Source organism: Scyliorhinus torazame, chromosome 5 (genome assembly GCF_047496885.1).
Source record: "Scyliorhinus torazame isolate Kashiwa2021f chromosome 5, sScyTor2.1, whole genome shotgun sequence".
Lineage (NCBI taxonomy): Eukaryota > Metazoa > Chordata > Chondrichthyes > Carcharhiniformes > Scyliorhinidae > Scyliorhinus > Scyliorhinus torazame.
The window spans coordinates 167881338-167909266 of record NC_092711.1 but is presented as its reverse complement, the minus strand read 5'-3'; the positions used below and the strand labels follow the sequence as shown (position 1 = coordinate 167909266).

The following is a 27929-nucleotide window of genomic DNA, read 5'->3' as shown; positions in this document are numbered from 1 at the left end:
CTCGATGAAATGCCGGATCAATTTAACAACCAGTTAACAGGTTAACATAGTGAGTGGGGAAAGAGGGTAAGATTATATAAAAACAGAAGGATAACAATGCAGGTTGCATATCCTTTAATATTGTGAAACAAACTAACAACATTGTCCAATTAAAATGAAGCATAAAAAGCTCATGGAAAGCCCAGGACGAGCAGGTCAGATAAAATGGAGCCTGTGTATTTGAGATGGGGCTTCCATACTCTGTGGAATACATCAGACTTAGAACGGAGTACAGACATTAAAAATTCCATTGGTATGCTTTCGATAATCAGCCTATGCCAGGTTTGGACAGAGGGGAAATTGTCACTAATTCAGGAGTAGAGGATATTTTTACGAGTGGCAACAGTCAAGATATTACACAGCCTTTTTTTAAATAGAATCAGTGATTTGTCCATGTAGGAGACCCAGGATCAGGAATAAAGCATTCGACTCTAACACTCTGTCTAAAATCCTCTCCAGTTTCCTGACCACATTTGGCCAATAGGCTTGGATCTTGACAAAGGTCCATAAACAACGTACATAGTTGCCCTTGACTATCAGGCACTTGAGGCACATCGCGGATATAGTCTAAGACTAGACGTAATTTGAAGATGGTGCAGTATCTTGAACTGGATCTCCTTAATTTTATTGCAAACCAAAATTTTTACAGACATAGTCCCATTTGTTATCCCATATCTCCTCAGCAATATTGACTGTTAAGTCCCTTTCCCATGACTGCAATGCTCTCAACGTTGAAATGCAGCATCTGGAATTTAGAGTATCATGGAACTTGCTAATCAATTGTTTCAGCTCCACAGAATTCAGGATTCTTTCCACGGGGGAAATTGAGGAATCATGAGGCAAAGATCCCTTATTAAGAATAAAGTGCCTGAGCTGTAAATACTTAAAAAGGGTTTGTCTCAGGATATCACATTTCTGGCAGAGTTGCTCAAAGGATGATATGGAAGCATCTCTGAACTTGTTTCCCAGCCTACAAACACCTCTATCTCTCCAGGTATCAAATCCATGGTCAATGAGACTGGGTGGAAAATCTAGACTGCCGTAGAGAGGAGAGTGGAAGTCAATGTCGATCTCCCTTCTAATTGGTGGGCCAACCTCCACACTCTGAGAGTATTAATAATAACAGGATTATCACACTTAGCAGAACCTGTCTTAATATCACCATAAACAACAAGACCTGTAGAGGGAGAACTGACTGGTCTGCTTCTACATTCAGCCAGGTGGATGTTGGGTTCATCCTAACCCAATCCCTTATGAACCTCAGATGAGAGGCCAGTTGATATAGCCTGATTTTTGGAAGACCCAACTCTCCCTTAGCTCTGGGTGATTGGAGCTGAACAAACTTGATGCAAGGTCTCTTTTTGTTCCAGATAAATGTACTGGGTTCTATTAATTTCCTTAACGACTCTGGTCGACAGCAGTATAGGCAGCATCTGCAGAGAGTACAACATTCATTTTAATGAAGGCGATCCTCCCTCGCCATGAAATCGGAAGAGAGACCATGTGGTGGCACAGTGGTTAGCACTGTTGCCTACGACACTGAGGACCTGGGTTCGATTCTGGCCCCGGGTCATTGTTCATGTGGAGTTTGCACATTCTCCCCGTGACTGTGGATCTCACCCCCCACAACCCAAACATGCGCAAGTTCGGTGGATTGGCCAGGCTAAATTGGCCCTTCATAGGACAAAAAATAATAATTGGGTACTCTAAATTTATTTTTTTTAAAAGAAGGAAAAAAAAAGAACTAGTTTTAGAATTCAGCAAAGGAAGACCAAGAAACTGATAAAGAGAAAATAGAATGTGAGATTAAACTGGCGAGAAACATAAAAAAAACACCTGGAAAAGCTCCTCTCGGAATGTGAAAAGCAAAAGATTAGCAAAGACCAATGTGACCCAGGGCTGGGAGTCCAATCCGGGTCCTCAGTGCCATAGTCCCAGTGCTAACCACTGTGCCACGTGCCATCCCCTAAAACTAGTTCCCAATCCTCCGGCTTACTATAATTTTTGCCACTGGAAAAGCCTCTTCCTTTTATCTAATGGAATCTTTAACTTTTCTTGTTAGCCACGATTGCATCATTTTTCCTGGTGGATTTTTGTTCTTAAAGGAATTTATATGTTATGGAAATATGTAATAATTGCTGAACTGCTAGCGAGTGCCTCTCTTTTGTCTTGAGTTTAATTGTAGTGACCCAATGTGACACAAACAACTTGCCCCTCATACCTTGACAGTTTCCTTCTGTGAGAAACACCCAGATAAATTAAACAAAACAACCATATAACCACCATAGCCCAGCTTCATGGCAATGTGGCATGCTTTGGGGAGCTCCAAACAGAAATGGGAACCAAATATCTTTCAACTTCCAAACACCCTTTCAGTCTTTGTCCTTGTAAAATTTAGGTCAGATATTCGCAACAAGGCTCAAAGAGCATCAGCCCACTAGAAGCAAAGTCGTGAGACCGGCCAGTCCAGCAGAAATAAACCCTCCGACCCTCCCACTTCACCAAGTGTCAGAATGAACACAATGCAGTCCTGGATGTAATTAAGAGCAGAAACAGTAACAGAATCCAACCCCCGTAATCAATTGTGAACTTGTTGGTGTCTCACCGGATGCCATGAATCTCAGAATCCCTTCCCACATTGAATGGTATTCGCGGGAATGACTCTGAAAGAATCACTCAACACTCGGGTCTACCCCAAATGTTAAACAGTTTATTGATTTAACACCGGCAGGGAGCCAGTCATGGGTCTCACCATGCGCTTCTCTTAATGCATAACAAAAATCATCAATAATTATACAATTCGAACAGTTACACAGCCCACCTCAGCTGGACACAATCCAATTCTAATAATTATTGGTTACTATCAACATGGGGCTGTGTGGTCAGAGGTCATAAACAGACAGAGGCCCCCTCGTGGTGTATTCCAGACCACTTATCAGCTGTCCTTGGGTCTTTTTGATAGACTCTCTTATCTTAACCTCATTACAGACTGGTGCTACAGGCAGCATTCCTCACAGGCAGCTGCCTGGGAGTTACAGGCAAGGGGATTTCAGCTCTCTGTGTGAACTCCTTCACAAGGAATGTGGCCAAGTCAGCTGGCTATCCATGATGCCTCAGAGGCTGCTACATGACATTTTAAACAAGGATTATACACGGTTAGGGTGAATCTAGAAAATGATCCGTATTTGAAATATTATACGTTTCATATACATATAGATGTATATTGCAGATACCTCCACTTTGGGTCCATTTCTACAATTGCCTATCCCAAGTGTGAATTCGCTGGTGTGACTTCAGGCTAGATAACGTAGTGAATGCCTTCCCACACTGAGAACAGGTGAACTGTCTCTCCCCAGTGTGTACTTGCTGGTGTGTCTGCAGATGGGGAAACTGAGTGAATCACTTCCCACAGTCAGAGCAGGTGAATGGCCTTTCCCCAGTGTGAACTCGCTGGTGTCTCCGCAGGATGGGTAAAGAAGTGAATCTCTTCCCACACTGAGAGCAAATGAACGGCCTCTCTCCAGTGTGAACCCGCTGGTATATCCGCAGGCTGGATAAAGTAGTGAATTCCTTCCCACACTGAAGACAGGTGAGTAGCTCCCCCACAGTGTGAACTCGCTGATGTGTCTTTAGGATGCATAAATGAATGAATACCTTCCCACACACAGAGCAGGTGAATGGCCTCTCCCCAGTGTGAATGCGTCAATGAGCTTCCAGTTCAGATGAGACTCTGAATGCCTTCTCACAGTCCCCACATTTCCACGGTTTCTCCATGTTTTGGGTCTCCTCGTGTCGCTCCAGGTTGGACAATCAGTTGAAGCCTCGGTCACACACAGAACACGTGTACTGTCTCTCTCCACTGTGAATGGTGTGATGTTTTTTCAGGCAGTGTATCTCTTTCCACTGTCAGTGCTCTGGAACACTCACTCAGATGTGTGTGTCTCAGTGCTTTTCCAGATACACTGATGGTTAAAATCTTTTGAAGCCGACAGATGAGGCAAACATTTCTCCTTCTAGATTCAAAATCTAGAATTCAAAGACCACGGATTCGATACCTGGAGTGATAGAGGCGTTTGTCGACTGGGAGACATGTTCAGAGACACTTCCTTGTCATCCTTTGAGCAGCTATGTCAGCAACTTGACATCACAAGACAATCCTTTAAGTATTTACAGCTCAGCGATGTTATTCGTAACAAGACATCTTTGTGTCTTGATTCCTCAATTTCCCCAGTGGAAAGAATCCTGAATTCTGTGGAGCCTAAACAATTGATTAGCCAATTCTATGATATACTAAATTCCAGATCCTGTATTTCAATGATGAGAACCTTGCAGTCATAGGACAAGGACTTAGCAGTCAATATTGATGAGGAGACATGGGGTAACATATGGGACTATGCCAGTGAAATTTTGATTTGCAATAAAATGAAGGAGACTGTGCAATACTACACAGTCTTCATATTACGTCTAGTCTTAGACACCGGGTTGAGCCCACTCTACTCCAATGTGCCTGGTGGTTGAGAGTGACTATACACGTTGTCTATGGAGCTGTGTAAAGATTCAATCCTATTGGTCAAATGTAGTCAGGGAACTGGAGAGGGGTTTTGAGAGAGCTTTAGAATCTAAACCTGTATTCCTGATCCTGGGACTCTAAGGTGGGCAAATCACCAATTCTAATTTTAAAAGGAAATATAATATCCTGACCTTTGCCACTCATAAAAATATCCTCTGCTCCTGGATTACCGACAACTTCCCCTTTATCCAAAACTGACATAGGCTATTTATGGAATGCATCCCTGTGGAATTTTTAACATCTGTACTCTGCTCTAAGTCTGATGTATTGTGTAAAGTACGGGAGCCATATCTCAAATACATATGCTCCGATTCAGCTGACTTACTCCTCCTGGGCTTTCCATGACTGAATTCAATTCACCTTATTCGTTTTAAGTCGACTATGTTGTTAGTCTGTTTCATAATACTTTGGGGTGTGCAACCTGCATTGCTGTCCTCCTGTTTTTACAAACTCTTACCCTCTTTCCCCTCTCACCATGTTAACCTGTTAGCTGGTTGTTCAATTGATCCAGTATTTCATCTAGAGGCCCTGGTCCCTCAACTATCCTGTTCCGAATTAATTCTGCAATGTGTTCCTTGTATTTATGCGGCAATGTCTCTTGTTCTGCTCTGTACCCATTTCCCACCAATGTTTCTGTTACTCTGTTGTGTTTATTGTACTGCTGTGTCTATGGTTAAAAAAAAAATGCGTTCAGAAAAATCTGTCAAACTCATCCGTGAAAATATTCACCAACTCCCAGACTCCACTGGTCCCTGTGGAAGAGAAATCCCACCCTGAGGGAAGAGATGCCTGGAAATATATAATGGAGATACAGAACAACATTACACAACTAGAAATAATAATAAATGTACTTTGTTACAGAACCATCAATAATATATCTAATCTACCATATAACAACACTGGACATTTATGTATCTGTCCGATATTAATTTACTGTTGCCTTAAATGTCAGCCGTCTCCTGGGAAAACCAGCACTTTAATTGTGAACATTAGGAAAGAGACCATCCTTTTAGCCAGACAAATAAATGTGTCAAGCTGAGAGAGCAAAGGATGTCAATGTCTTTGAGAGACTGAGAGAGAGAGACCTGGGCCAACCTTTGCAGAGTTTGAAGAGGGAGCAGAGTCTGCACCCCCCCCTGATTTCACTTCCTTTCAATTCAGTTGCTGCAAGTCATCAACTGAAGGTCAGAATGAGAAAATAAATGGAAAGGAGGAGGAAAGAAAGTGTTTTCCTCACAGAGGGTGCAGACAGGAGGACGTTTCAGTCTGTGTGAAGCTCAATTATCAGCCGCACAAAGCCCGAGCTCTGATTAGCTGGAGGACCAGAGTACTTCCGGTCCTCCAACTCTTCACATTGGTTAATACGTCTGCTGGATGGTCATGGGGCTTGCCACCGGCCGCATATGCGCAGCTTCCCCGCACATGCGCAGTCACGGGCCGGGGGAGGGGAAGGTCACGGACTGGGTTGTCCCCGCGTCAGACCCGCAGCACCGACCGGCGACACCGAGCAGTGAGTCCCGAGGCTCTCGGCAGCTTGACCAGGCTGCACGGAAAGAGCTGAAGCGGCTCCCTGACTCCCTGTCGGAAGGGAAGCCGCGCACCTCCCGCCAGACACCCGCAAATGTCAATATTTTTATACTTTTCACCATTTTTCAAACAATGAAAGCAGCAGAAAAACTGGCGGGAAATGGGCCCAGAGAACAAGAGATATTGCCGCAGAAATACAACCAGACATTGAGAATTCATTCAGAACAGGATATCTGAGGGAGCACAGCCTCCAGATGAAATGTCAGCAATTCAACAACCAGTCAACATGTTCACACAGTGAGTGGGGAAAGCGGGTTAGATTCTATAAAAACAGGAGGATAACAATGCAGCTCACACACCCCAAAGTATTGGCAAACTGACTAACAACATAGTCAACTTGAAATGGATAAATTGAATTCGCTCATGGAAAGCCCAAGAGGAGCAAGCCAATGAAATTGAAACATCTGAATTTGAGGTTGGGTCTCATACGTTGCAGAATGGGGAGGTCAAATTTTTCAAACATAAGACAGGATCTGTACAAAATCAACTGGGAGCAGCCACTTGTCGAAAAATCTATATCCGAGCAGTAGGATTGATAGCGCACAAGGAGGCATGATAGCACAGTGGGTAGCACTGTTGCTTCACAGCTCCAAGGTCCCAGGTTCGATTCCCGACTTGGGTCACTGTCTGCACGTTGTCCCCATGTCTGCTTGGGTTTCCTCCGGGTGCTCGTGTTTCCTCCCACAGTCCAAAGATGCGCAGGTTAGGTGGATTGGCCATGCTAAATTGCTCTTAGTGTCCAAAAAGGTTTGGTGGGGTTACGGGGATAGGGTGGAGGTGTGGGCCTCAGTGGGGTGCTCTTTCCAAGGGCGGGTGCAGACTCGATGGGCCAAATGGCCTCCTCCTGCACTGTAAATTCCATGTTCCCATGATAGTGAAGGATGGGAGCAATAAGTCCAGGGAACCCTGGATGTAAGGGATATCCAGGGTTGGATAAGGAATTAAAGGTGACTTGTCACAGATACCGAGGGCTCAAAGCGGAAGTCCCAGAGGAACATAGAAAGTGCAAGGGATTACTTAAGAAAGGAATTAGGAGAGCAAAGAGGAAGCATGGAAAATGGGGCAGGGGGTTGACCAGGGTAAGAGTACGGACCAATGTGTGCATGGAACTGGAAGGTTTTAAATGAGCACTTTGCATCTGTTCACTACGGAGAAGGATAATGTAGGAACAGAAATCACGGAGGCACATTGTGATTTGCTTGATAACAACTTAACATTGAGAGGGCGACGGTGTGAACAGTTTCACCAGGTCTGAAAGCGAATAAATCCCCAGGGCCAAATGAGATATATCCCAGGCTGCTGTGGGAGGCAAGGAAGGAGATTGCAGAGGCTCTGACAAAAAAAATTCAAATCTTCTCTGGCCACAGGAGAGGTGCCTGAGGACTGGAAGACAGCTAATGTGGTGCCATTATTCAAGAAGGCAAGTAGGGACAAACCAGGAAATTACAAGCCAGTGAGTCTAACTTCACTGCCATGGAAACTACTGGAAAACATTCTGAGGGACAGAATTAATCTCCACTTGGAAAGGCAAGGATTAAACAAGGGAGAGCATGTCTTACAAATTTGATTGAATCTTTTGAAGAGGTGACTAGGTGTGTAGATGAGGGTAGTGCAGTTGATTTAGTCTACATGGACTTTAGAATCCCCAAATTAAGGTTTTTATACTCTTATCTCAGATACTCTGCCCCTCCGAGTCCGTTCCCTGGAGACTAGGCCGTGAATCCCGAGGTAAGGTTGTTGTACTTACTGCTCCAATACACCATCCCTCCCTGGAAACGAGATGTGGGGAATAGGTATTGAAGACGAGGTATTGGGGAATGTGACAGAATGAATGTTGTACAGAAACTAGAATTGTTTGTTCTGAATTTCTATCCGATACTGAGTTGAAATTGTAAACTCCTTCTGTAGGATATTACAAGAGGAGGAAATACAGACAGAAATCTCAAACGTCACGTCTAGACCTGAAAGAGCCACTTGATTCGTTAGGATCTGAATATCATCGGCCTTTGAATCCAGAAGAATTAATGTTTACCCGATCTGTCGGCATCAAAACATTTAAACCATCAGTGTGACTGGAAAAGCACCGAGACACACACACCCGAGTAAGAGTGCTCCAGATCACTGACTGTGGAAAGAGCTTTAACCAGTTACACAGCCTGAAAACACATCACACCATTCACAGCGGGGAGAGACCGTACACGTGTTCTGTGTGTGGACGAGGCCTCAACTGATTGTCCAACCTGGAGAGACACGAGGACACCCAAAACATGGAGAAACCGTGGAAATGTGGGGACTGTGGGAAGGGATTTAGAGCCCCATCACAGCTGGAAGCTCATCGGCGCATTCACACTGGGGAGAGGCCGTTCACCTGCTCTCAGTGTGAGAAGGGATTCACGCAGTTATCCAACCTGCAGTCACACCAGCGAGTTCACACCAGGGAGAGGCAGTTCACCTGCTCTCAGTGTGGGAAGGAATTCACTCAGTTATCCAACCTGCAGACACACCAACAAGTTCACACTGGGGAGAGGCCATTCACCTGCTCTCACTGTGGGAAGGGTTTCACTCAGTTATCCAACCTGCAGACACAGCAGCGAGTTCACACTGGGGAGAGGCCATTCACCTGCTCTCAGTGTGGGAAGGAATTTGCTCAGTTATCCAACCTGCGGGCACACCGCCGAGTTCACACTGGGGAGAGGCTGTTCACCTGCTCTCAGTGTGGGAAGGGATTCACTCAGTTATCCGGCCTGCGGAGACACCAGCGGGTTCATACCAGGGAGAGGCTATTCATTTGTTCTCAGTGTGGGAAGGAATTTACTCAGTTATCCCACCTGCAGTCACATCAGCGAGTTCACACTGGGGAGAGGCCGTTCACCTGTTCTCAATGTGGGAAGGGATTCACTGTGTTATCCAACCTGAAGTCACACCAGCGAGTTCACACTGGGGAGTGGCCTTTCACCTGCTCTCAGTGTGGGAAGGGATTCAGTCAATTATCCAACCTGCGAAAACATCAGCGAGTTCACACTGGGGAGAAGCCATTCACCTGTCCTCAGTGTGGAAAGGGATTCACTGGGTTATCCAACCTGAAATCACACCGTCGAGTTCACACTGGGGAGAGACCATTCACCTGCTCTCAGTGTGGGAAAGGATTCAGTCAATTATCCAACATGCGAAAACATCAGCGAGTTCACACTGGAGAGAAGCCGTTCACTTGCTCTCAGTGTGGGAAGGGATTCACTCAGTTATCCAGCCTGAAATCACACCGTCGAGTTCACACTGAGTAGAGACCGTTCACCTGCTCCCAGTCTGGGAAGGGAATCCATGATTCATGGCGCCTGCTGAGACACCAAGTTCACAAGTGATTACAGGGGTTGGATTTTGCTGTTATTGTTTCTGCTTCAATTACATCCAGGACGGCATTTTGTTCATTCTGACAGTTCATCAATGGGGAGGGTCGGAGGGTTTTGTTCTGCTGGACTGGCGGTAAATGAGCAATACAGTACACAGTGCTCCAGATGTGGTCTCGCCAATGTCCTGTATAACTGAAGCATAACCTCCCGACTTTTGTATTCAATTCCCCCACAATAAACAATAACAGTCTATTAGCTTTCCTAATTACTTGCTGTACCTGGAAACTCGCCTTTTGTGATTCCTGCTCTTGGACACCCAGATCCCTCTGAGTCTCAGAACCATGTGAGCTCTCCTGTGTTTCTAACAGACCCACATATTCAACGAATACATCACATATTTCTGCCTTCCTAGCTTTAGCTGGCATCTCTATATTCATTTACCTGCCAATTCACCAGCTTGCCGTTTTGAAACCCTTTTCAAGAAACCAAAGACAGGCCGTCCACCTGAATAAAATCTTAGCAGCCTCCAGAGCCATCCTTATACCACTACAAACCTGGTGTGTCTTTTTAATTTATACTGTAACCCAATCATCGGCGTCTGCCATTCCAAAGATCAGGGACCTGAGCCCCCAAGTTATATTGCCACTCCCGGCCTGGTGTGTGGTCAATTCTAGCCCCGGAGGACTTCCGGTGGTGGCTATGAAGGAGTAAGTCACACATTTGGTGGTTCCCGCTCTGGTCGGACTTTTGGACCTTTTCCCACTATTTTTTAACGGAGTTGAATTGAAGAACGGACGTCACTGGCAATTCTCTACAGAATTCCCACTTCGGTACATGGAGAAAAGGACTAGAAGTGTTCGTAAGGGCAGAAACAGAAAGACAGAGAAGACTTGGGGTGAAGTTGCAACAGGAGAGAACATGGCGGAGGGGCGCACCTCTGGCTTGTCGACCCAGCAGTCTATGGAGCAGCTGATGCAAGTCATTCAGGAGGGCTTTGCGACACAGAAACGTGACTGCTTGGACCCAATAAAAGCATTGATTGAGTGGGTGGAGCTCAGATTGGACGCCCAGGATCGGGCGATCCAGAAGGTGGAGAAGGCGCTGGCTGAGCAGGGGGAGCATCAGACTGCAGTGGAACTGGAGGTGGGGATGCTGAGGGACCAGCAAAAGAAGCTTCTGGAGAAGTTGGAGGACCTAGAGAATTGGTCCCACCGGCAGAACCTAAGAATTGTCGGGCTCCCGGAGGAGTCCGAAGGAACGGCGCTGGGACATACGTCGCAGGCATGTTTGAGAAGCTGCTGGGGGAATGGGGCATTCTCCCGGCCCTTGGAGGTGGATAGGGCTCACAGAGCACTCGCGAGGAAGCCGCGGATGGGAGACATTCCGAGGGCTATGGTGGTGAGATTCCACAGGTTCTCAGATAAGGAGTATATTCTGCAGTGAGCCAAGCAGACACGGAGCTATAAATGGGACAATAGCATCCTGCGGGTTTACCAAGACCTGAGCGTGGAGGTGGCCAGGAGGAGGGCAGGCTTCAATCAGATCAGGACGATCCTTTTCAAGAAAAAGGTGAAGTTTGGACTGTTATACCCAGCCCGTCTCTGGGTCACGCATGAGGATCAACACTTTTACTTCGAGTCGCCTGAGGACACGTTGGACTTTGCAAGAAAGGAAGGGCTGGCGAAGGACTGAGAACTTTTGAACTTGGCTGCAACGTTCATGTTTTTGTTTCTCTGTTTTGTTCCTCTGTTTTTGTAAAAAGTTTCTCGTTCTCCGTTTTATGGAAGATGGGTTTGAGGTGCCGTTTGCATTGATTTGGAACCAGGAGTAGAGCTGAGTGAGTTAAGGTTTTCATTTGCACTGTTGGGGGATGGAGGTGTGCTTGTTTTGATCTCGGTGTTTTTTCTGTTGGGCAATTATGTGGGGATTGTTTGATGTTGGAGTTTGTTTGTATGAGCGGGGGGAGGGGGGGGGGGGGGGGGTGAAGGAGAGAGAACAATAGGTGGAAGACTATCTGCCGCCGGGGATGGGGGCCGCCAAGCTAGCTCGGTGAGCTAGCTCTCGGAAGTGCAGTGGGGGGTGTGCATATGTTTGGTTTAGGAAAGGGGTTGGGTTACAGGGTGTTGTGCTGGGGGGGGGTGAATGTTCTGCTGACAAAGGAGGGACTTGGGCTGAGGGACAGAGAGGAGATCGGGGGCTGCCTGTGGGCGGATCGGTGGAGGCGCGGAACACGGGCTGGAGGTGGGCCTAAAAAAGGGGGTGGCTGAGCAGCGGAGGGTGGGGGGGGCAATGAGCCCCCCAACTAGGCTGATCACCTGGAATGTTTGAGGGTTAAATGGACCGGTTAAAAGGGCACGTGTGCTCGCGCAACTTAGGAGATTGAAGGTGGACGTGATAATGTTGCAGGAGACGCACCTTAAGATAACGGACCAGGTTAGATTGGGGAATGGCTGGGTCAGCCAGGTGTTTCACTCGGGACTAGATTGAAAGACTAGAGGGGTCACGATCCTGATCAATAAACAGGTGGTGTTTGAGGTGGGTAGAACAGTCTCGGACGTGGGAGGTCGGTACATTATGGTCAGTGGGAAACTGGAGGGGGTGCAGGTGGTATTAGTAAATGTATATGCGCCAAATTGGGACAATGTGGAGTTTATTAGGAGGATGCTGGGAAAGATACCGGACCTGGACTCGCACAGGTTGGTCATGGGAGGAGACTTCAATACAGTTATGGACCCTGGCTTAGACCGGTCAAGCTCAAAAACGGGCAGGGTTCCAGCAATGGCAAAGGAACTAAGAGGGTTCATGGAGCTGATGGGCGGGGTGGATCCATGGATATTTAGGCAACCGAGGGTGAAGGAGTTCTCCTTCTCTCACGTGCATAAAGTGCATTCCCGGATTGATTTCTTTATTTTGAGCAGGGTCTTTCTGACTGGGGTAGTGGACACGGGGTATTCGGCGATTACAATCTCAGACCATGCACCATACTGGGATGACCTGCAGGTTAGCAAAGACAGTAACCAGCGCCTGCACTGGAGGTGGGACTTTTGGCAGATGAAGGGGTGAGCGAGAGGCTGAGGAAATGCATTCAGAACTACCTGCAGGTCAATGACACGGGGGAAACTTCGGCAGCAGTGGTTTGGGAAGCACTGAAGGCGGTGGTAAGGGGGGAGCCGATCTCGATCCGGGCTCATGGGGAGAAGGTTGACAGGGCAGAGACGGACAGACTGGTAAAGGAGATACTACAGATTGATAGGAGGTATGCGGAGACCCCCAGAGGCAGGGCTATTAAGGGAACGGCGGAGGTTGCAGGCGGGGTTTAGTTTGCTGACCACAGGTGGAGCAGCTGAGAAAGGTGAGGGGGGGGCGATTTATGAAGATGGGGAGAAGGCCAGTAGAATGCTCGCACAGCGGCTTAGGAAGAGGGAGGCAGCTAGGGAGTTAGGGAAAGTAAAGGACTGAGATAGGAACCTGGTTGGTGATTCGGTCGGGGTGAATAAGGTGTTCAGAGATTTTTACAGCAGGCTGTACAGGTCGGAAACCCCTGTGGGGCCGGAGGGGATGAGGCACTTCATGGAGGGGCTGAATTTCCCAATGGTGGACGTGGAGCGGGTAGAAGGGCTGGGGGCCCCAATTGGGCTGGAAGAGATAGTGGACGGCTTGAAGGCCATGCAGGCGGGTAAGGCCCCGGGTCCGGACGGGTACCCAGTAAAGTTCTATAAAAAGTTCTCGGGGATATTGGGGCCAGTGTTGTTGCGGATGTTCAATGAGGCAAGGGAGAGAGGGGTGCTGCGCCCGACGATGTCACAGGCAATGATTTCGCTGATTCTTAAGCGGGACAAGAACCCGGAGTTGTGTGGGTCCTACAGGCTGATCTCCCTGCTGAATGTGGATGCCAAGTTGCTGGCCAAAATCTTGTTCTCCAGGATTGAGGATTGTGATCCGGACGTTATTGGGGAGGACCAGAAGGTTAAGGATAGGCAGTTGATGGCCAATGTAAGAACGCTGCTAAATGTGATCATGATGTCCCCGGAAGGTAGGGAGATTGAGGTAGTGATCGCAATGAATGCAGAAAAGGCTTTTGATGGGGTAGAATGGGATTATCTGTGGGAGGTACTGGGACAGTTTGGATTTGGGCGGGGCTTTATTGATTGGGTCAGGTTACTGTATCAGGCTCCTGTGGCAAGTGTGTGGACGAATAGACAACTTCGGACTATTTTGGACTGCACCGGGGGACGAGACAGGGGTGCCCCCTCTCCCCACTGCTGTTTTTGCTGGCGAGAGACACTGGCAATTGCTCTGAGAGCTTCAAGGAGCTGGACTGGTTGGGGGTGGGGTGGAGCACAGGGTTTCGCTCTATGCGGATGATCTGCTTCTGAACGTTTCGGACCCAGTAGAGGGGATGGAGGAAATCATGAAGATTTTTGGGGAATTCGGCCGGTTTTCGGGGTATAAGCTAAACATGGATAAGAGTGAGATGTTTGTGGTTCAGGCGAGGGGACAGGAGGGGCGACTGGGGAGCTGCCGATCAGGTCGGTAGGGAGTCGTTTTAGGTACCTGGCATCCAAGTGGCACGGGAATGGGACCGGCTGCATAACTTGAATCTGGCCCGGCTAGTGGACCAAATGAATGACGATTTTCGGAGATGGGACGTGCTCCCGTTGTCTCTGGCCGGGAGGGTGCAATAGGTGAAAATGATGGTCCTCCCGAGGTTCCTATTTGTATTTCAATGTCTCCCATTTTTATTCCGCGTTCCTTTTTTAAGTGGGTCAACACGGTGATCACGGGCTTCGTCTGGGCAGGCAAGACCCCACGGCTAAGGAAGGTAACGCTCGAGCGGACCCAGGGAGAGGGCGGGCTGGCGCTGCCAAATTTTAGCAATTATTACTGGGCAGCTAACATAGCCATGATCAGGAAGTGGGTGGTGGGGGAGGGGTCAGCGTGGGTGCGTAAGGAGGCGACTTCTTGTAAGGGCACCAGTCTGGGGCGTTGGTAACTGCATCTCTGCCATTCCCGCTGGCACGGTACTCTTCCAGTCCAGTGGTGGTGGCGGCCCTGAGAGTTTGGGGCCAGTGGACGTTGCATGTGGGAGCAATGGGAGCATCGGTCTGGGCCCCAATTTGTGCTAACCACCGGTTTGCCCCGGGGAGTATGGATGGGGTGTTCCGGGTATGGCGGAGAGCGGGGATTGAGAGGATGGGGGATGTGTTCATAGAGGGGAGTTTCCCAAGTATGAGGGTGCTGGAGGAAAAGTTTGGGCTGGCGAGGGGAAACAAATTCAGGTATCTGCAGGTGTGGGACTTCCTTCGTAAACAGGTGTCAACCTACCCGCTCCTACCGCTGAGGGGGATTCAGGACAGGGTAATTTCGAGAGGGTGGGTAGGGGAGGGGAGCGTCTCAGACATCTATAAGGAGCTTATGGGGTCGGAGGAGATGCAGACCAACGAGCTGAAGCGTAAGTGGGAGGAGGAGCTGGGAGGTGAGATAGAGGATGGTTTATGGGCAGACGCGTTTCGAGTCAACACGTCTGCAACATGTGCCAGGCTCAGCCTGATACAATTTAAGGTTGTGCACCGGGCTCACATGACAGTGGCCCGGATGATCAGATTCTTTTAGGTGGAGGACAGGTGCACCATGTCCACATGTTTTAGACATGTCCAAAGCTTCGGGGATTCTGGCAGGGGTTTGTGTACATCATGTCCACGGTGTTAAAAACAAGGGTGGCGCTAGGTCCAGAGGTGGTGATTCTCGGGGTGGCGGAAGTTCCGGGAATCCAGGAGGAGAGAGAGGCGGATGTTCTGACCTTTGCTTCCCTGGTAGCCCGGAGACGGATACTTTTGGCATGGGGGGACCCAGAGTCCCCGAAGTCGGAGACCTGGTTATCGGATGTGGCTAGCTTTCTCTGTATGGAGAAAATTTAGTTTGCCTTGAGAGGTTCACTATTCGGGTTCACCCGGAGGTGGCAACCGTTCGGCGACTCCCTTGCGGAAAATTAATTGTCAGCAGACGGGGGTGGGGTGGGGGGGGAGAGTAGGTTAGGTTAGAGTCGGGGGTCAATAAGGGTGAGACCTGTACCAAAGGTAAACGGTTTTTGCACGATGTTTATGGTTTCATGTATCTTTTCTATTTTGTTGTTGTTTCTACATGCGCACGAACAGACTCAAAAACAGCTTCTTCCCCACTGTCACCAGACTCCTAAATGACCCTCTTATGGACTGACCTCATTAACACTACACCCTGTATGCTTCATCCGATGTCAGTGCTTATGTAGTTACATTGTATATGTTGTGTTGCCCTGTTATGTATTTTCTTTTATTCCCTTTTCTTCCCATGTATTTAATGATCTGTTGAGCTGCTCGCAGAAAAATACTTTTCACTGTACCTCGGTACATGTGACAATAAACAAATCCAATCCAATCCAAAATACCTCAATAAAATGTTTATTAAAAAATAAAATTAGGGCTGGACCGTTCAAGAGAGATGTTAGGAAGAACTTCTTCACTCAAAGAGTTGTAGAAGTTTGGAACTCTCTCCCACAAACTGCAGTTGAAGTTAGATCAGTTGTTTATTTTAAATGAAATAGATAGATTTTTGTAAATCTAAGAGGTTAAGGGATATGGGCCAAATGCAGGTATATGGAGTTAGGTCACAGATAAGCCATGATCTCATTGAATAGCGGGACAGGCTCCAGGGGCTGAATGGCCTGCTCCAGTTCCTATGTTCCGAAAAGTTGTAAATCTCCATCCCACACACTCTCCCTCCATTCTCATTCTGCTGTTTTTAATATCAACCTCTCAATTTTCCTGAAGGTGCTGATTCAGGCTGTTTGACAGATCCATGCTCACTGCTTTATAATAATAATCTTTATTGTAGGCTTACATTAACATTGCAGTGAAGTTACTGTGAAAAACCCCGCGTCGCCACATTCCGTCGCCTGTTCGTGTACACAGAGGGAAAATTCAGAATGTCCAAATCACTGAGGGACTGGTTTAGCACAGGGCTAAAAAGCTGGCTTGTAAAACAACAAGGCCAGCAGTACGGGTTCAATTCCGGTACCAGCCTCTCCGAACAGGTGCTGGAATGTGGCGACTAGGGGCTTTTCACAGTAACTTCATTTGAAGCCTACTTGTGACAATAAGTGATTTTCATTTCATTTTTCATTTCACCGAACAGCAAGTCTTTGGAGACTTGTGGGAGGAAACCGGAGCACCCGGAGGAAACCAACGCAGACACGGGGAGAACGTGCAGACTCTGCACAGACCGTGACCCAAGCCGGGAATCAAACCTGGGACCCTGGAGCTGTGAAGCAACAGTGCTGATCACTGTGCTATCATGCGTTTCAACACAGAATAAATAGGAGCTGCATTTGGCCCATCAAGCCTGCTCAACCATTCGATAGATAATTGGCCCCTCTACCTCAGCACCATTTTCCCTGTGTTGCAACCCTACAGGAGACCAAGGAATCTGCAACCTCAGATTCCCTTAGGTCTCACCCGAGTACCACCTACCTGGATGAGGCGGGCAGAGCTACACCCTTAACCCAGGGGCCTTTGTGACAAAAACACTTCAGCCCAAGTGTGGGTCGTGGACAGGAGACCCTTCAGGCGACCGCCGGGCCAAGCACATCGGAACCACCCAGGGGTTCAGTCCAAAAATCTGGTCCCACCGTCTGTGCGGCGTCTGCACGTTCTCCCCGTGTCAAGCTGAGGGAGCAAAGGATGTCAATGTCTTTCAGAGAGAGAGAGAAAGATCTGGGCCAAGCTTTCCAGAGTCTGCACCCTCCCTGGATTCACTTCCTTTCCCTTCAGTTGCTGCAAGTGACCAATTGAAAGTCAGAATGAGAAAAGAAATGGAAAGGGGGAGAAAAGAAAGTGTTTTCTCCCAGATGTTGGAGACAGGAGGAGGTTTCCGTCTGTGTGAAGCTCAAACTTCGTTCACACAAAGCCGGAGCTCTGATTGGCTGGGGGACCAGAGTCCTTCCGGTCCTCCAATACTTCCTATTGGTCCAAACGTCACCAGTAAGGTCAGGGGTGGCCGCTCCGCCCCACATACGCGGCTTCCCTTCTTCCCCGCACATGCGCAGTCCCGGCCAGGGTAGGGGAAGGTCACGGACTGGGTTGTTCTCCCGTCAGACCCGCAGCACCGACCGGCGACACCGAGCAGTGAGTCCCGAGGCTCTCGGCAGCTTGACCAGGCTGCACGGAAAGAGCTGAAGCGGCTCCCTGACTCCCTGTCGGAAGGGAAGCCGCGCACCTCCCGCCAGACACCCGCAAATGTCAATATTTTTATTACTTTTCTTTTCACCATTTTTCAAACAATGAAAGCAGCAGAAAAACTGGCGGGAAATGGGCCCCGAGAACAAGAGATATTGCCGCAGAAATACAACCAGACATTGGGAATTCATTCAGAACAGGATATCTGAGGGAGCACAGCCTCCAGATCAAATGTCAGCAATTCAACAACCAGTCAACATGTTCACACAGTGAGTGGGGAAAGAGGGTTAGATTCTATAAAAACAGGAGGATAACAATGCAGGTCACACACCCCAAAGTATTGGGGAACTGACTAACAACATAGTCAACTTGAAATGGATCTGTCCTGTGTCTTGTATTTTTGTGCGCCCTTTCTTTTAGTTTTAAGCTGTCCCTAACCTCTTATTCGTCCGTGGCTGTTTTTATTTGTGAAGCGGAGCCTTTTCCTCTCGGGGATATACTTGCTCTCTATCTCGTTAAATGTTTCTTTAAATATTCTCCACTGATCTTCAGTTGTTTGACCCAGTAACCGATCTCCCCAGTTTACCGTGGACAGTCTCTGTCTCATCCCGTTAAAGTCAGCCTTACCCAATTCTAAAATTCTACTGTCTGTAACGTGCTTTTCACTTTCAAACACTACAGTGAATTCAATCATGTTGTGATCACTATTTGATAAATGTTTGCGCAGTTAGGCTACCAACTAAATTAAGGTTATTACTCATAATTAAATCTTTTTTCAAATATATTTAGAGTAACCCAATTCTTTTTTCCCCAATTAAGGGGCAATTTAGCGTGGCCAATTGACCTACCCTGCACATCTTTTTAGGTTGTGGGGTGAGACCCAGACAGACAGGGGGAGAATGTGCAAAGGCTTTTATACTCTTAGCTCAGATTCTCTGCCCCTCCGAGTCCCGTCCCTGGAGACTAGGCTGTGAATCCCGAGGTACGGTTGTTATACTTACTGCTCCAATACTCCATTCCTTCCTGGAGACTAGGTATGGGGGAATGAGAGAGGAAAGAATGTTATGCAGAAACTAGAATTGTTTATTCTGAATTGTTATCCGATACTGAGTTGACTTTGTAAACTCCTCCTGCAGGATATTACAAGAGGAGGAATTACACACAGAAGACTCAAACGTCACGTCTCGATCTGAAAGAGCCACTTGATTCGTTAGCATCTGAATATCATCGGCCTTTGAATCCAGAAGAATTAATGTATACCCAATCTGTCGGCATCAAAACATTTAAACCATCAGTGTGGCTGGAAAAGCACCGAGACACACAGACCCGAGTGAGAGTGTTCCAGAGCACTGACTGTGGAAAGAGCTTTAACCAGTTCCACAGCCAGAAAAAAAACACACCATTCACAGTGGGGAGAGACCGTACACGTGTTCTGTGTGTGGACGAGGCTTCAACTGGTTGTCCGACCTGGAGAAACACTAGGAGACCCAAAACATGGAGAAACCGTGGAAATGTGGAGACTGTGGGAAGGGATTCAGAGTCCCATCTGCACTGGAAACTCATCGACGCAGTCACACTGGGCAGAGGCCCTTCACCTGCTCTGTGTGTGGGAAGGGATTCAGTCAGTTATCCCACCAGCAGTCACACCAGCGAGTTCACACTGGGGAGAGGCCGTTGAACGGCCCTCAGTATGGGAAGGGATTCAGTCTGTTATCCACCCTGCGGATACACCAGCGAGTTCACACTGGGAAGAAGCTGTTCATCTGCTTACAGTGTGGGAAGAGATTTAGACAGTTATCCAGCCTGAAGTTACACCAGCGAGTTCACACTGGGGAGAGGCCATTCACCTGCTCTCAGTGTGGGAAGGGATTCAGTCAGTTGTCCACGCTGCGGATACATCAGCGAGTTCACACTGGGGAGAGGCCATTCACCTGCTCTCAGTGTGGGAAAAGATTTAAACATTTATCCAGCCTGAAGAAACACCAGCGAGTTCACACTGGGGAGAGGCCGTTCACCTGCTCTCAGTGTGGGAAGGGATTCAGATATTCATCCAACCTGCGGAAACACCAGCGAGTTCACACTGGGGAGAAGCTATTCACATGCTCTCAGTGTGGGAAAGGATTCAATCGGTTAACCCACCTACGGACACACCAGCAAGTTCACACTGGGGAGAGGCCGTTCACCTGTTCGCAGTGTGGGATGCGATTCATTCACTTATCTAGTCTGAAGACACACCAGCGAGATCACACTGGGGAGAGGCCATTCACTTGCTCTGTGTGTGAGAAAGGATTCACTCGGTTATCTAACCTGAAGACACACCAGCGGGTTCACACTGGGGAGAAGCCATTCACCTGCTCTGTGTGTGAGAAAGGATTCACTCGGTTATCTAACCTGCAGTCACACCAGCGGATTCACACTGGGGAGAGGCCGTTCACCTGCTCTGTGTGTGAGAAAGGATTCACTCGGTTATCTAACCTGAAGACACATCAGCGAGTTCACACTGGGGAGAAGCCGTTCACCTGCTCTCAGTGTGGGACGCGATTCACTCACTTATCTAGTCTGAAGACGCACCAGCACGATCACACAGTGGAGAGGCCATTCATCTGCTCTGTGTGTGGGAAAGGATTCACTCGGTTATCTGACCTGAAGACACACCAGCGGGTTCATACTGGGGAGAAGCCATTCACCTGCTCTCAGTGTGGGATGCGATTCACTCGCTTATCTAGTCTTAAGACACACCAGCGAGATCACACTGGGGAGAGACCATTCACCTGCTCTGTGTGTGAGAAAGGATTCACTCGCTTATCTATTCTGAAGAGACACCAGCGGGTTCACACTGGGGAGAAGCCGTTCACCTGCTCTCAGTGTGGGAAGGGATTCAGTGATTCATCCAACCTGCAGACACACCAGCGAATTCACACTGGGGAGAGGCCATTCACCTGCTCTCAGTGTGGGAAGGGATTCACTCAGTCATCCAACCTGCAGAGTCACCAGCGAGTTCACACTGGGTAGAGGCCATTCACCTGTGGGAAGGGAAAGCATGATTCATTGCATCTGCTGAGACACCAATAAGTTGACCAGTGATTACAGGAGTTGGATTCTGCTGTTATTGTTGCTACTCTCAATTACACCCAGAACAGCATTTTGTTCATTCTGTCAGTTGGTCAATGGGGAGGGTCGGAGGGTTTCTTTCTGCTGGACTGGCTGGTCTCACGACTTTGCCTCCAGTGGGCTGATGCTCTTTGTCTTGTTGCGAATACCTGGTTTCAAATTTCACAAGGATCACAGAGTAAAAGGATGTTTCGCAAGTGAGAAGATATTCAGTTTGCATTTCTGTTTGGATCCCCCAAAATCATGCCACATTGCCATGAAGATGGGCCGTGATGGTTACATGGTTTTTTTTCTCGTTTAATTTATCTGGGTGTTGCTCACAGAAGAACGCCATCAGGGTATGTGGGGCAAGTTGTCGGAGGTGGACTGGGAAACTGATGGGAGACGTAGAATAGCTAATATTTAAGGAATGATTACATATTTACCAGGGGCTCTCTCTCTATTGAGATTTTTGTGGTATACAGAAGAAGGATCAGTGTGTACATACAGACATGGTTGTTTTTTCTCTCGCATTATTCACAGTGGTGGTTGTGGTTTCCTGTTTTTCGTTCCCCACTGTTTATTTTTGTTCCGGCTGTTGCCCCGGCCCACCCTCCCTTTTTCTCTTTTCTTGCGCCCCCCCCCCCCTTGTTTCCCATGCTTCTTTTGTTGGGCATGGTTGGGTTCCATGTCTTCCTGCCCCTCTCTCATTCCCCCCCCCCCCCCCCCCCCCCCCCCCTTTCCTTACTGTGTCATGACTGCCTTCAATGTTCTTTGTCTTCTAAGCTGTTGGCTAGAAACAGATCTCGGAACAACCAAGTGAATGGCTCCCACGTTTTGTGGAATCCCCCTTCCGACCTCGGAAAACTTTTGCTTGACCCTTCCGAATTTTATTAACTATTACTGGGCGGCCAACATATCGATGGTTAGTCCGATTTAGAAAGAAGATTTTAGATAAAGGTACCCTGGCTTAGATGCCTGTACAAGAGGCAATTTGTAGGAATAGATAGTGTATAACATGCTTGTGATTTTATACACTAAGAATTACTAATATCAGAAAGGACACAAAATGGCTGTTAGCTGAGCTAGGCACATTGCTGAACAACCATTAGCTGGGTTACTTGCAAACATCATTTAATTACAGACAGCAGAGTTAGTCAGGGAGGCAGGAATGATTAATATCAAGGAATTGAATGTGAAACAGACATGGGAGTTTTTAGGGAGGATTTTACCAGCACTGATAACAGCTCCACAGGACAAAGAGCAGAATGTATCCTCACCAGCTCAAGGTCTCCAGGTGCAGGCAGGAGACAGAACTTTAAGTTGGTTTTGAGTGACTTCTTCATGAAGTTAGGGGCTGGTAAGACACCAACCCACTTTGCGTAATGTCAAATTTAATTGGATATATATCTAATGTATGTAATCTATAATCAGTATTATTGGACAAGGTCCGGCTGGAATGGGCTGTGCGGCTGTTTTGAAAAATATAAGAATGGATGTTTTCCTTTGTTCAGTGGAGAGATGGTCTGGGACTGTAACAGACGCCATCTCCCCGCCGGCGAAATGAACCGTTTGGTGCGAGAACCAGTAACCCTGGGCGTTGAGTGATTTCTTTGAGATTCTCTCCCGATAACAGTTAGGAAGCGGGTAGTGGGGGAGGGGGTCGGTGTGGGAACGAGTGGAGGCAGCATCTTGTAAGGGTACGAGTTTGGAGGCTTTACTAACGGCGCCTCTGCCATTCTCGCCGGCGCGGTACTCCACAAGCCCAGTGGTAGTGGCAGCCCTGAGAGTGTGGGGGCAATGGAGGCAGCACATGAGACTGGAGGGGGTGTCGGTGTGGTCACCGATCTGTGACAATCACCGTTTTATTCTGGGAGGATTGGTCGGGGGCTTTAGGAGATGGCAGCGGGCAGGGATCGAGGGATTTGGGGATCTCTTCATTGAGGAGGGTTTCCCGAGCCTGGAGACATGAGGAGGAGGAGTTAGTTGCCGGGTGGGAACGGGTTTCGCTCCCTGCAGGTACGGGACTTTCTCCAGAGACAGGTCCCAAGTTTTCTCCGCCTCCCCCGAAGGGGATGACAGGATATGGTGATGTCAAAAACAGGGGTTAGAGAGGGGAGGGTCTCGGAAATATACAAGGAATTGATGGAGTGGGAAGGGGTCCCAAACGGGGAGGTAAAGAGGAAGTGGGAGGAAAAGTTGGGAGGTGTGTTGGAAGTCGGACTATGGGAAAGGGCCTTGATGAGAGTCAATTCATCCTCGTTGTGTGCCAGGCTTAGCCTGATCCAGTTCAAGGTGGTTCATGGGGCTCATATGACTGTGGCCCGGATGAGTAGGTTTTTTGAGGAAGTGGAGGATAGGTGAAGGCGGTTTGGGGGTAACCCGGCGAACCACGTACACATGTTCTGGGCATGTCCGAAGTTGAGGGGATTCTGGCAGGGATTTGTGGACGTCATGTCAGAGGTCCTGGAAGGGAGGGTGACTCCGAGTCCAGAAATGGCAATATTTGGGCTATCGGAAGATCTGGGGGGTGGGGGGGGGAAGAGAAGCCGACGTTTTGGCCTTTGCCTCCCTGGTGGCCCAGAGACAGGTTTTGTTGGGATGGAAGGACTCGGAGCCTCCAATGTCAGTGACATGGCAGGGTTTCGCAGGCTGGAAAAGATTAAGTTCGCCTTGAAAGGTTCAATTCAGGGGTTCGCTCGGAGGTGGCAACTGTTCATCGATTTCTTCAAGGAAAACTGACCGTCAGCAGTAAGAGACGGAGGAGGGGGGGGGGAGGAATGGGAGGCCTGGCAGTGTAAAATAAGGACGGGGAATCTAATATATGGGTAGTTAGGAGCTCGGGGGGGGGGGGGGGTAGTTGGGTATTTTATGGTGATGTTGTTGCGTGAGTCCGTCCACTCGGTTGTTTAGAATGTTAAACTGAAAATTACAAATGCTTCAATAAAATGTTTTCATAAAAAAAAAAGGAAGAAGAACCTGGGCAATACATTCATTTTGATCATCTGCACCCTCCCCCCAGGGTGAGTGGGAGTGTGTCCCATTTCTGCAGGTCCTTTTATACTTCCTCCACCAGGCTGGTCAGATTCCACTTGTGCATCCCAGTCCAGTGATGAGCGATTTGGATCCCCAGCTAGTGGAATTTGTGCCGGGCCTGTTTAATCGGCAGCCACTCCAGCTCTGCTCCTCCCCCTTGCAGGTTCACCGGGAAGATCCCGCTTTTGCTCGGGTTTAGTTTGTAGCCCAAAAAGGTTCCAAACTCTTTCAAAAGCCCCTTAATTCCTTCCATGTGGTTTGCAGGTCCGAGATGTAGAGGAGGTCATCTGTATAGAGCAAAGCTCTGTCTCCCCGCTCCGGATATCTTTCCAGTTCTTTGCCATTCTAAGCGCGATCTCGAGTGGTTTGATCGCCAGGGTGAACAGCAGCAGGGATAACGGTCATCCCTGCCTTGTGCCTCTGTGCGGCTGGAAGTATTTAGAGCTGGTGGGGGTGTTATACAGGGGTTTCATCCAGGCAGTGAACCCTGTTCCAAGCCCGAACCGCTCCAGTACCTCTATGAGGTACTTCCACTCAACTCTGTCAAAGGTCTTTTCTCTGTCCAGGGAGAAGATCACCTCAGGTTTTCTCTCCACGGATGGAGTCATGATCACGTTCAGCAGGTGCCTGATGTTCATATTTTTAAGCTGCTTATGTCCTCTTCACAATTTACTTTCCTGCTTATCTTTGTATCATTGGAACATAGGAGCAGGAGTTGGCCATTCAGCCCGTCGAGCCTGCTCCACCATTCAATACGATCATGGCTGATCATCCACTTCAATGCCTTTTTCCCCACACTATCCCCATATCCCTTTGCGTTATTGGGATTTAGAAATCTGTCAGTCTCTGCTTTAAACACTCTCAATGACTGAGCTCCCACAGCCCTCTGGGGTAGAGAATTCCAAAGATTCACAACTTGTGGATCTCGGTAGATCAAACCATTGCCCTGTTCTATCCCCGTATCCCTGTCAGTTTATTTCCCTCAAATGCCCATCCAATTTCCCTTTGGAAACATTCCAACATCTCTGCTTCTACCCGCATCGTAGGAAGTGACTTCCAGGTATTTCCCACTTTCTTCAAATGCAAACGAGTCTCAGTGAGCACAAAGAGGCCATCGTTCCCATGCTAGCTCTTTAAGTGAACTATCTAATTCGGGCCATAGCCCGGCGAGTTTCTTTTCCCACAGAATCTCTGCAGTTCTCTTTTGAAAGTTACAGTTGAATTTCCTTCCTGCACCTTTGTCAGGCAGTGAATCCCAACAGCTCGTTCAATCTTCATGAATGGGCAGAGTGTGATATACCAATGTTTTCAGTGCCAAGGTGCCATCCGGCAGTGCCAAGGTACCCATGTTTCCAGGGAAGGCCAAGGGTCCACCCTGACCATTCAAGGGCCTCCAATGGCCCGGGAGGCCCCTCGGGTGCCGTGATGCCTGGTCCATGTCTGTGTGGACCAGTAACACTCGGCGCCCGCGTGACCGCTTGCTGGGGAGCTAGTTAGATCACCGGGGGCTATTAGAGGGACCTTCCGTTAATGGGATGGAGATTGGCCTTTATTGGAGCTCGACCTCGCCAACGGGAGTGGGCCGGTTAAGTTGGAAACCGATTAGCGCTTGGCGTGTATCCCAATTCTGGACTCTCCAGCGGCCTAACCGGCTCGCCTGGCTGAATATGGCCATTAGATCACGGCTTGAGTTTTATTTGCTGTAAAAATGTAAAAGCTTAATTGCTGTGTATGGAAAGAATGTGCAATGAGGATAAATGTACTGGCAAGAGAGACTTTCAAGTTCTGATTCGCCTCAACATTTGAAACTGTCTGAATAAGGGATTGTATAGAATCAGATAAAGGGATAGCATGAAACAGTTCTATTGTATTCCTGTCTAAGATAGTGAGAGAAGGTAGTGTCAGTAATTGGGGATCAAATTAAATTAATCCAATGACCAAATTGACCAATTATCATGTTACAACAGGCCCAACTCTGACGTGAGGTATTGGTCAATTTGGGGATAAAAGTGGAAGTTCCGAAGGTCTTCCTTGCTGGCCAAGTACTGAAGACTCCCGAGGCTAAGTTCCAAGGAAATTACTGTGAACGAAGGAGCCAGACTCCCGAGGCTGAATTCCACAAGAATTACTGTCAAAGAAGGAGCCAGAGAGGGTTACGCTTCTACAGAAGATCACCCGCATGAAGTTGTAAAAGTCAATGGGCTGGATTCTCCGATCGCCGCGTTTGGCGATTGGCCGGAGAATCCACTTTTACGGCAGAATCGGGGGAGGCGGCATTTTTGCCATTCTCCGCCCACTCAAAAACGGCGAACTCGAAGAGGTCACCTGAGACCCTCCCCAGATACTCCGCCCCTGATGGGCCGAGCCCCCGATGGCGTCGCTCGCCTGTGCTCACACCGTTAGGAGACCTCGCGTGGCAGCGGTGGACTGAGTCCAGCGCTGCCAGTCACGGGGGGAGGGGGAGCTGTTCTGCTGCCAGAGGAGGCTTCGGCGGGGGCTGGTGGGGGTGGCGAGGCTGGTTACAGGGGCGTAGTTCGGCAAGTTTAGATCCTATCAAATTAAAGATTCTCTACACTTGGCGTAGTCGGCAGCTGGGGGGAGTACTGAGAACGACCTTCGGAGGAGGCCCAGGTGACGACAGAAAGCTTCGAAGATAATCGGAGGAGGTTGGGAAGCTTCAGGAAGCTTCGGAGATAATCGGAGGAGGCCCAGAAGACAGCCAGAATCCACGGCGAGACGAGGGTAAGAAATATCTTTTTCACCCATTAAAAGTCTTAAAGCCGCATCAATCAGTACTTTGACCCTTGAAAAGAACATTTTTATGGACTGTGTTAAATCAATCAGGTGCCGGTCGTTGAAACTAAAATAAAACGGGACTGAAAAAAATAGTCACGGCAGTCAGCGATCAAGGAAAATTTATGGCTGATCCAAATCAAAGTGTAGATTCAGAGCCTTTAGCAGGCAGAAAATTACTCCCCACTACATCCAAGGGGGGTGCTGGAATACCAGATGTTTCTGTTGAAGATACGTTGGGGGATTTTAGATCTTTAATTCGTAGACAATTTGGACTGTCTGAAGTTGCCACAAAAATTGAATCAAAATGTGATATCCCCAAAGGACAGTGGTCCCTTCAAGAAGGCATGGGGTAAGACCACACGGTTAAATGGTGGAAGACGTATGAAATGGTCTTTTGCAGTAATGACACAGCTCCAAAAACATCAAGAGGCAATTGCAAAAACTAAATTTGATCATGAGTATAGGTCCACTAAAGACCAACTAATTGCAGTTGTTGAAGAATTGCGAGATGCAAAATCCAAACTTGAGCATTATGATGAAATTATTAAAACAGATTAGCAAAATAAAACCTCTGAACTCCAGCAGTTATCTTTTCAAAAAGTAGAATTCCAAAATCAAGTTTTTGAAGTGGAGTCAAAATACCGACAGTTGCAATTAAAAACTGAGCAAATTGAACTTGCAAGTTAATCGAGGAAAGATATGTTTTAGAAAGAGATATAAACAACGTTACTGAACACTGCAAATTTTTGAGTCTTTCTGTGCAGAAATTTGAACAAACAGCACAAACTTAGAAAGCAGCCCAAGCACCCCACCTAGTGGCACAATCGGCAATTGCACAGCAGAGATCAATTGTCAAGAATAAATCAATTCCTTTGTCAGATGAATCAGACGAAGATAGTGTTCCTACAATGCAAAATACTAAAGTAATTCGACTAGCCCCTTTAAAACGCAAACGGGTTAGAGTTGGAAGCAAAAAAATAGAAGATGGTGAAACTATCACTCGAAACATATTTGACCACCAATGGATTCATGAACAAATAGATCCTTCAAAAATCGATGAATGGTCCAAAGATCTTCCACACCCTAAAAAAGGTGGTATGACCACATGGGATGGAATTCACAGATTACAAGCCATTTACAGTCTCCACCCATTTGATGGAGTACAAATTCTGACTATCATGCTTGGTACTCGTGTAATTTCAACCCTTAGAAATTAAGTAGAAATTGCCCTTGGAGACGATTTGCAAAATTTAG

At 48.0% G+C, this 27929-nt stretch overlaps 3 protein-coding genes across 7 annotated transcripts in view; 2 read left to right on the top strand and 1 right to left on the bottom strand.

Annotated features, from left to right (window-relative positions):
- LOC140422304 (uncharacterized) overlaps positions 1-11496 on the top strand; it is a 41030-nt gene extending 29534 nt beyond the window's left edge. For 2 of the 5 annotated variants that reach the window (XM_072507336.1, XM_072507334.1), the window contains exon 2: positions 8105-11496. In XM_072507336.1, coding sequence (XP_072363437.1) covers positions 8464-9477 — 1014 coding nt within the window. In that variant the 5' untranslated portion in view covers positions 8105-8463 and the 3' untranslated portion in view covers positions 9478-11496. The other 3 variants (XM_072507332.1, XM_072507333.1, XM_072507335.1) reach the window with 3 other exon arrangements.
- Positions 1-27929, bottom strand: part of LOC140422297 (uncharacterized) — a 380604-nt gene that overhangs the window by 177527 nt on the left and 175148 nt on the right. The gene's annotated exons all lie outside the window — the stretch shown is intronic.
- Positions 18618-21563, top strand: LOC140422294 (uncharacterized). Its single transcript, XM_072507316.1, has 2 exons — positions 18618-18735; positions 18890-21563. Exon 2 carries the CDS (start codon positions 19248-19250, stop codon positions 20763-20765), a length of 1518 nt encoding a protein of 505 aa, XP_072363417.1. The 5' UTR covers positions 18618-18735; positions 18890-19247; the 3' UTR covers positions 20766-21563.